The 9,654-nt window shown below is 38.1% G+C and overlaps 1 protein-coding gene across 1 annotated transcript; it reads right to left on the reverse strand.

Moving 5' to 3' along the window:
* On the reverse strand, positions 1-1,188 carry LOC122645512 (stearoyl-[acyl-carrier-protein] 9-desaturase 6, chloroplastic-like). The gene has a single exon (XM_043838822.1). The coding sequence runs from the start codon at positions 1,186-1,188 to the stop codon at positions 13-15; it is 1,176 nt and encodes a 391-aa protein (XP_043694757.1). The 3' UTR covers positions 1-12.
* Positions 1,189-9,654: the final 8,466 nt, after the last annotated feature.

Here is a 9,654-nt window from a genome sequence, read left to right on the forward strand (position 1 = left end):
CTCCAATTCACCTTACAAAGTGACCTCCCTGTTGAATATCCAGCTGAACCGTGCACTTTGTGGCTGCATCTGTTGGGCCCTCAGATCAGCTCGCTCTTGTAGCTTTCGAAGCCTGGGTGCCAACCCACACACGAAATCCTGCGCTTGTTGCCCAGAGCTGCTCAGTCCTTCCAGCTTCTCCAGCTTCCATCTCCCAACCAAGAAATCCAATATATCTGCATAGTCTCTGGCCGTGTAGACGCCAAGCCTCTGTGCAACAGCAGAGAAGTGGTGGAACAAATGTGGGTCCTGACCATCGTACATCAGATGTGCAGGCATCGTGATGTTCTTGTGCATCATATCAGAGATCGCCAACATGGTGTCAGTGGGGTCCACTTCTAATAGCTTCTCCACCATCTTGATATAAGCATTCTCATGTCGCTTCTCGTCCGATGCTATTATACCGCATATACGTGCCAGCGCCAGATCGCCATTCTCCTTCGCTAAACGAGCGGTGTTGCCGTGAGACACGAATGTTGCCCTCTCTTGGAATGATGTGTACACGAATCCCAAGTAAGGGTTGTTCTCCAATCCAGTGTCCATCCCTGCACCGATGAGGTACTGGATAGAACGCTCCACCGTAGGCATGTTGACGCGACCGGACAGGTAAAGGTACGTCTTGAGAAGATCACCGTGCCGGTTCTCTTCAGCGGTCCAACCCCTGGTCCAAACAGACCAAGGGTCCGGGCTAGAACCGGTCTCATCATTAACCCCGTCAAACCGGTTTATCATGGACATGTATGTGGGGAGAGCTTCTTCAGTGATCATATCACCAACCAACACCACCAAGTAATCGTCAGGTAATCTAGAGGTTTGTTCACGTAAGGCCCGTACTTGGTCTATGAATGAATCGGACGACTGGGTTGAGTCTGGTAAGAAATCATGTGGCTGCCAGGATTGTTCTACTGGCTTTAGCATAGGAAGGATGGTTTGAGTGGCCCAGTTATCAAGAGATCTGAAAACCTCTACCTTCTCCGGTGGCATCGAGTGGGTGACTGTACCACATGGGCGTGGTGGCGATGCTACTGCTGAGATTGATTGTCGCCGGAATTTGGAAGTGGTGGTTCTTACATGATGAGGTGGCAGATTCCGGATATTTCCGGGGATGGAGAAGTGTTGTGGATTGCAAATGCCCTGTGCTTGCTGCATTTTTTCCTTTGGAAAGTTTTTGTTTGGCGGCTTTAGTTTGTGGGAGATACTAGGGAGGGACAACAAACCCTCTATTTATAAGATTCTATGGAGAGAGAGAGAGAAAATTAGTCTTTTGGTCCACTTAGAACAGAGGTGTGTCAAGTACTCAAGTGTTATCTTTGGTAACATCGAATAATATTTGAAAGTTTAGTTATTAAGTTGATATCTGATTAAGTCTATACATGGACCGGGCAAAGCCTTTCTAAAGAAGAAATTTTGAGGCTATCCGAGTTGCAACAACTTTCCTGCTATCAAACGCATAATCACAAAAATAGAATAATTCACTTTCTCTGTTCTCGTAAGTTTTAATATTTTCTAAACACAAAGGTGCTAAGTATTTGCATTTCATTGACTTCTAACCTTAGCGATTTTTTGAGTTCGTACATTTCTATTTCTATACGGGTAGTGGCAACCGATATAATAATAATAAGAAGACGAAAATAGAACGTTAACCGGTCTTCTTGCACCCAGACACAATATTCGAGAGTACCACTCAACGTCTAAGAATTAAAAGATCACATTCACTTAAATGCTCATGCACACATTCTTATTGGCTTGCCCGTATGTTGGAGAAGGCGCTATACCGATTAGCAATAATAATAATAAAGGAAAAAAAAACATCACCCGATTTTGTGTTGTGGCATGTACCTACGCTCAAACACAATTAGGCACAAAATGATTGCCCTATCCACATAGAAAGGCAAGGGTGTGCCGGATAGTTCACGCCCAGTTGTCTAGGCACAAGTATATCGGATGGTATTCCTTTTCCTTAATAATAATAATAATAATAACAACATGTGAATGAATAGAGGATATCAGCCATAGTCATGTTGGTTAGTATTTTATTGGTTTTTGTTAAGGTCACCAGAGTACAATCAAGCACATGTTTTTTAAACTGCAAACTCATTAAATGGCCGACATAAAGAATTGGAGTCAAGTTGTCATGAAGGTTATCATTTCATTTACGTTAAGTAAATTAATGTAAATACATGAATGGATGAAATTGAGCTGAGTTAACAATTTTGTTTTATAACAATTTATAAAAATAATTCAGAGTTTATCTTTCATTCATGTGGAATGAATCTCATTAGATTTCTTAAACATTGATTAATGATTAATTAATACATTTGGTGTATGTCTCCCTCGAGTCCTCCACCCCCAAAACCTTAGTTAGTAAGTTCACATATAATATGCGTATTATATGTGTATCCGAACATTTAATTCAAAAAAACTTATTTTATCGTATATTTTTTATATATATGATAAAATATTCGTTTCTTAACTGCACCCGTATTATACACGTATTAAACACGAATTAAACACGTTTAATATTTTTTAATTTAAGTTTAGTTTTATTTAAAAAAACAAACTCAAAACTTAAAGAAGAAAAAACACAAAACAAAACCCTCGCATAATACGATTTTGGTCTTTTTCTCTTCAAACCCTAGCCGTCGACTGCCCCCATTCCATTCATCTTCTTCATCTCCGTTCTCATTTCAGTTCAGGTGGCCGGTTAATTACTGCTGGGTGAATTGACGACTGCAGAGGCAAATGACCTTCCATTGGTGATGTTAGTTCATCTTAGAGATGAGTTCATTGATGTGAGCTCATCTTAGAGATGAGTTCTAGAATACAGTATGTCATTATTTTTTTCTTTTGTTGGATGAGATACTTTTATTGATATTTTGATTTGTTAAATGATAATCTTATGAGATGTAATAGGAGATATTATATTGTGTTTATTTTAGTTGTGAGGTTTCTTTTTGATAAAATCATTGTCTATATGCTATTATTTTGTTTATTAGGTGGTGCATGTCTATTACATAGTGAATATATGCCCGTATTTTTGCTCATAGAGCGGTAGTATTAAACACATATTAAATACGTATCGAATTATTACCGTATGTGTTTTATTACACCGGATTTTTGAAAAGTATTATTGCCGTTTAGTCCGTTTAATTGCCGAACGTATCCGTTCCCATTCAATTGCCATTCCCGAACTTACTAACTAAGCCCAAAACTCCCTTATTTATTGGAAAATTCTTTTGTTATTTCTTTTCATTTGGGCACCCACTAATTATTGTAAAGAGAAACCACTAGCCTTACGACAAACATAACTTACAATTTTTGTTTCAACTTCTTGAGTATAATATGGGCACCAAGAGAATAGAAATCTAGTCAATTCAAGTGGCTGGATTGATAATTGTAAGCTACAAAGTCTTTGCATTTGCATTTCTATTTTGACAAATAGGGCATCCATCACCCAAGTTTCTTTAAACTCTTTTTTGTATTTGTTTTTTTGGTCTATCATATCTAACTGCGTAATGAGACTTTAACTACAACTACAAGAGAAGGGGGAATGGGGTGAGGAGGGGAGGGAGAATGACAATTGTCTTCTTGAAAACTCTATTTAATTACATTGTTTTAATTTGTACTCATTAAGGTTTCCCAACACTTTGATTCATATAGAGTTTGTCTTGGTTGGTTACTCTGGACTGTGCAATCTTGATGGTTTTCCTCTTTCATATATTTGGGGCCATCCATTTTGTTATTTCATTATTAACATTCTGTTTTATATAATGCACATAGGATGATGACATCTCAATATAACTATGTTTAGTTATACCAAGATTAATCCATTACAGTTTTCGATGAATAAGATTACATATCCTTTATGGAGATCAATTTTTGTATAAGACTTACGATAAGATGAGCAATTGTGTTGCGGAGTGAATAAAAGGGTGGGAAAGCATAAAAGATAGTGCTTGGGAGTTGTAAAATGAAATCTTTTTGTACGATAGTAACCCACCAGTCATTACAACTCTATTTACGAATATCTAAAAATACACTCAAACTCGCGACCTTGGATACACAATGTACCAAAATATTAGTTGATCACCATGATCATGCTAACCTACATTCAGTCGCCTCAAAAAAATAAGAAAATATCAAATCTAACAAGGCATCCTCTGAAAAAATTGAAAATTTTTTTCTATGAAAAAAAAAAAACAAAATGGGATAGCCCCCCAAAAAAAATCCTAACCCAAAAACCCAAATTTTTTTAAATGAAAAGAAATCCAAATTCTTTGTCCATCTCATAAATTAAGTAATAAATTTTTATTATATTTATTATTTTACTGCTCACATTGATTGGGTAGTTATCCATGTAACAAAGGTATGTGCCATTTCCACAAATCTGAAACATTTGTTTTTTACAGTTTTTTTAATCTAAATCGTCTCTTCTCACTTGGAGTTGGGAGAGTGCATAATATTGTTTAGAGTTCTTGTACGCGTTGACGGACATACACAGAATGCATACCAGTAGAAGGGGGTGTTTGATTGAATTAGACTTTGAAATTTAGTGTTTGGCTAATCTAGACCATGTCCTCTCTATCCAACGATCAAAACGAACACATCATCTGTCCATGTGGCAGAATACTTACATTGTGATGTTTGAAAAAAAAACTATCCGGTTGCTCCCATACTCTCTCACAAAAGTGAAGGCACCACACATGTGGAGAACCCTCTCCCTACTAATAATAAGCAGACAAGTTCCTTGCATAGGATGCAAGGGCCACGCCCAAACACATTCCGCCCCATCCCAATGAATGGCGGAATCCCCCCTCCCAAATTTGCCAATACGCGTGCTCTCATTGGCTGCCGCATGTGCGTGGCCCCTGCGCTCCCATGCAAAAAACAGTTCCCCTAATAATAATGGTGGAATCTACACTCTCCCAACTGGTGGTAGTGTGTAGATTCCTTCCCATGTTGGCAGCATGGAAAACCCTCTCCTTAATAATAATAATAATAAATTAGGGGTCTCTCGTATATGGCCACCATCTTTTTGGGGTTGGATAGGACATAACCATGAGATTGAAGATATTTTGACAATTTGTATTATAAAGGGAAGTAATTATTTTATGGAGAGGACTCTCTGGGCAAGGGGCATAGCGGAGCACATGAGTGAGGTGCAACAGAATAACTTCCTACATTGGAGGGCAGCAAGGTCATTTCATGTGAAGAAGTGAGAGATAGAGGGTACTAGCATACCCTCCTTGGAGGCTTAGAGAATCTTTTTCCCTCATTATATTTACATGGTGTATTGTGCTTAGATCACAAACTCCCTTAGTTTGCCGGCAAAACAAAAACCATAATAATAATAATAATATTATTATTATTATTATTATTATTATTATGATGTAAGGATCTTTGGTTTGCATGCCCACCACCTTTTCTAGTAGTTTGATAAGATATAATCACGAGGCATAGGATATTTCAGACATTTCATACTACAGAGGGAATGATTATGGCATCTACATGATGTATTGCTCTAAAACACCAATTCCCCTAATTGGTCGGTAGAGTAGAAAACTTTTTATCATAATAAAATAAGGATAAAGAGGACATGGTCTAGATTAACCAAGTGTCAAATTTTGGAGTGTAACTCAATTAATACCTCTTGTATTGACATACATCTTGTGTATGTCCATGCATGTGTACCATTTCTAGAAACATCACATACCTTTAATTTGGTGGTAATTTGACAATAATGATTTCTGATTTTTTGCATAATAGTTTTCCAAAAGCAACAGAAATTTAGTTACCATCCCTCTAGGTTGATGACAAACTTATTTGGAAGTACATCTGCAATGCCTCCTTGGAGTTCTATGGGCTTCTTACCTACACCCTATACAATCAACTTTTGAGTGGAGAATGATGAATTAGAGACTTTCCACTGATGACTATAATGTTCGGAAAGGAGTTCCTCTTGTGTCAAGATGTAATCTTTGCTTAAGATTAATCACATGTTCCTGGAATGCACTTACTCAAAGAATATATATATATATGGCAAAGGTTTCTAGATCCATTCAAAATTGTTTGGCCTAATTTTACATCAATACATGATGCTTTTACCAAGGTATTGGGGCATATCTCCTTCAAATCTATCACCTGCTAGAATATTTGAAGTTAAAGATGTAAATCAGAATTCGACTGGATCAAGTTGAATGTTGATGGATGCTTTTTGGGTAACTCGGGACATACATGTGTAGATGGTATTTTTCGTAATTCATTTGGTGTTCGTAGGGGGAGTTACAGTCAATATTTCGGAGTTTAGTCGAACTTTATTGTTAAGTTTAAAGCTCTTATCATTGTTTAAATCTGACCAAGAATAAATCAATTCAATAATTGTGGATTGAATGTGATTCAAATGTTGTTGTCTTAATTATGTGTTTCCAATCAATCCATTCCTTGGTTATTCCAGCAACAATGAGGTCATCTGAAGTAGTATCTCTTATCGATTACATGGAGGATCACCCATTGTTACAGAGAAGTAAATTCGGTGGCAGATTTGTTAGCAAAGAAAAGTGCAACGATCAAGCTTCCTTTTCTTGGCCTTCGCATCCTCCTTGTGTACATCATGATCTAAGATCTCCTTATATTAGTTAGGGCATGTTGCTTGTTTGTTTTGGTTTGAGGTTTCTACTGATTGCCATGCCAAAGGAGGATCCTCAAATCAACTTAGGTTTCTTGTGTTCTATAGATGAAAATGTCCTAGACAGGGTTTCAAGTCAACTTTATATTATATAATCTCGTCTGAGTATGCCTGGACATTAATCTTGTGCATCCTTTATTTTTAATTTATTCTTTTACTGACCTTTAACCCAAAAAAAAAAATTTATGGGAAGAAGAACAATGTCCGTACAAATGACCTATGCATTGGTACAAGGGCCAATAGGAACTTGCACAGGGCATCATCATCATCATCATCATCATTTATTATTATTATTATTATTTACACAAAAACTAAGGCAATGTTTGGTATGCATTTCAAGTCAATTTGACATTCTCAGGTGATAAAAATTTATTTTTATTGAATGAGAATGTGAAATCAACCTAGAATGCATACTAAATACTGCCTAAATATATTAAATCATGCCATGGGCCCATTCATCCTACCCTTTTCTTGCTTCTAAAAAAGTGAAGGAAATAGAATACAACTTTATCATAGAAAAGGAATAGAAGACTAGACATGAGCCCTGTTCCCCCTCCCCCTCCCCCTCGTTTGTATCGGCCACTCTTCTCTTTCAAGTCAACCAACCATTCATTCTATGAGTCCATGAAGTTGAACGAGAAGATCAAGGAGAAGTGATTCTAATGCATGACTCCTCATATCCATCTCCAAGAGTAGAACTAACTTTGGTTGTATCGAATCTATAGCTATAAAATCAAAAAGAAAGAGAGAAGTTCACTCCAAAAGTCAAAAGTATAAAAACCGTTTACACTTGGCAAATTGCCAACTACAACCATAATATCTTAGGGAGAATGTTCTCTGTGGGGGTGGGTGCAATGACCACCCTACCTTCCTGAGTGGTAGACCCATGTGTTTGGGCACAGCCTGCGCTGCGGCACAGAGAACATAAGCCCAATATCTTATTATCAAGCAAAGAAAGAAAAAAATTAACCGGCTGTTCCAAAGTTTGAAAAGTTGAATCATTTTACATGTTAGTTTAAGTTATTAGTTGACTCAGTTCAATTAATTGACCCGTGAAATCGTAATAATCTTTATTATCCCGTTAGTTTTTTTTTTTTCTTTTTTAATATAACTACGTGCATCTAAAGCAATGGACAAAGTTGAAAATTTACTAATCAAGAAGCCATATGAGGCCATAAAGAGAACACAGGGCAGACTTCTCGTCTAAGTGTTCTAGTCTTAAAGTCAAGATAAGAAAATGTTTTCCACAAATGCGTAATGGTACCGGGGCGACAGACTTTTTGACCGACCCATTCCTCTTTAAAACCAAGTCCATACAAGAATAAATTTTTTTTTTTTTTTTTTTTTTAAAGGGGTGGGCGGGGGAAACAGAATGCTATCTGGTCGTGTGTGGCACACGGTCCTTGTGCCCAGACACAAGGATATGTAAAATGATCATCGTCCCCCTCCCTTCAAGAATTTCTGTCTTTTCATGGGGGCACAATGGTCATTTTGTACAACCCTGTGTCTAGGTATAGGGGTCACGAACGGTGTACCACACGCAACCAGGTAGCGTTCTTTCTCCTTTTTCTTAGGGAACGGTTTGCATGCACGGCAACACAAGAGGAGGCAGTTAAGATGTGAAAAATAGGGATGATTTGATCATTTTGACTCCCTATTGTGAGAGGGAGGACAAGACCGAGCAAAGATGCATGTTGTGCCAAAAAACTTTTGGCCTTGCACAGTTGTGTAAGCCGTGCATGTGAGAGTGTGGGAGTTTTGAGGCTTAAATAAAAGTTGAACATTTTGTCTTTCTCCAACTCACGTGAGAGGGAACACGAACGTGCACACTTACATGGCCGTGTATGAAATCTTTGGCCATATTTATTCTAAAGAAGAAAACAGATCCGACTCCTCTCCAGGGAGCTCAACGGCCAAGGAGTGCCAGGGGCCATCCAAAGGTTGGGCTGTGCCGCACATATCTCGGCGCACACCTAGGGATGTGTGCAGCACAACCCAATGGCTAGATGCTCCATGGGCATGCTGGGCTCCCTGGAGAGGAGCTCAACGGAAGGGAAAACCCCTTGAAGGGAACAAGTTCAAGGACCAATCTCCCCTCAATAGACAGGCACATTTGGCTCAAATAACAATTCCGGCTGGACCTCTACCTCTTATTTTTTACTCTGTCCTTCACATCATTTCGGATCTGTAAAAGGAGCTGAGGTTTTGTTTTGGATTTGCTACGAAAGATTCTAACATTCCTTTCTCTCCAAACTTGAGTAATAGTGGCACAAAAGGTAATTTTTTCTAAGGCCCTGATTAAATCACTTCCAAAGTTTTGGTTACCCACTCGACCTCAACTATTCTGCCATGTGGATAGATGAAATGTCCATTTCGACTATCAGATTGAGAGAATATTGGCTAAAATAACCACCTGATGAATTTTAGAGTCTAGTTCAATTATATGTCACCTTTTGTATTGACACACTATCCCGTATATGTCCATGCATGTGAACCAATATTCTAGACATTACAGCACTTTCCCAACTATGAGCATAAATTAATGGTTTAGATAGGAAAAAGGCACGAAACGAAAATCTGTCTTGCGACTTTTGGACACGTCACAAAAAGTTGTTGCGACAACAATAAATACTTTATTTAGGTAATTTTTTAGTTAAAATGACGCTTTTATATACTATAATAGGAACGTATTACATCCTAGAATAGACCTTTCCTTTGGCATCATTCTGTATCATCTCAGAAAGAGCCAAAGGAAGGCTTTGTAAAATAAAATGGATTATTTGCGGCACAGACACATAGCCAGCCAAATAATCCGCACAACAGTTAGTCTCACGGACATGATGCGCGAAAACACAGTTATCAAAGAAGTCACGTAATGTCAGGGCATTCATCCCCGGACACTCCAGGCACCGAACTTAATCATAACGATT

This window comes from Telopea speciosissima, chromosome 11 (assembly GCF_018873765.1).
Source record: "Telopea speciosissima isolate NSW1024214 ecotype Mountain lineage chromosome 11, Tspe_v1, whole genome shotgun sequence".
Taxonomy (NCBI): Eukaryota; Viridiplantae; Streptophyta; class Magnoliopsida; order Proteales; family Proteaceae; genus Telopea; species Telopea speciosissima.

Coding starts and splice junctions, on each gene's coding strand:
- LOC122645512 (XM_043838822.1), bottom strand. CDS start 1,188: ATGCAGCAAGCACAGGGCATTTGCAATCCACAACACTTCTCCATCCCC.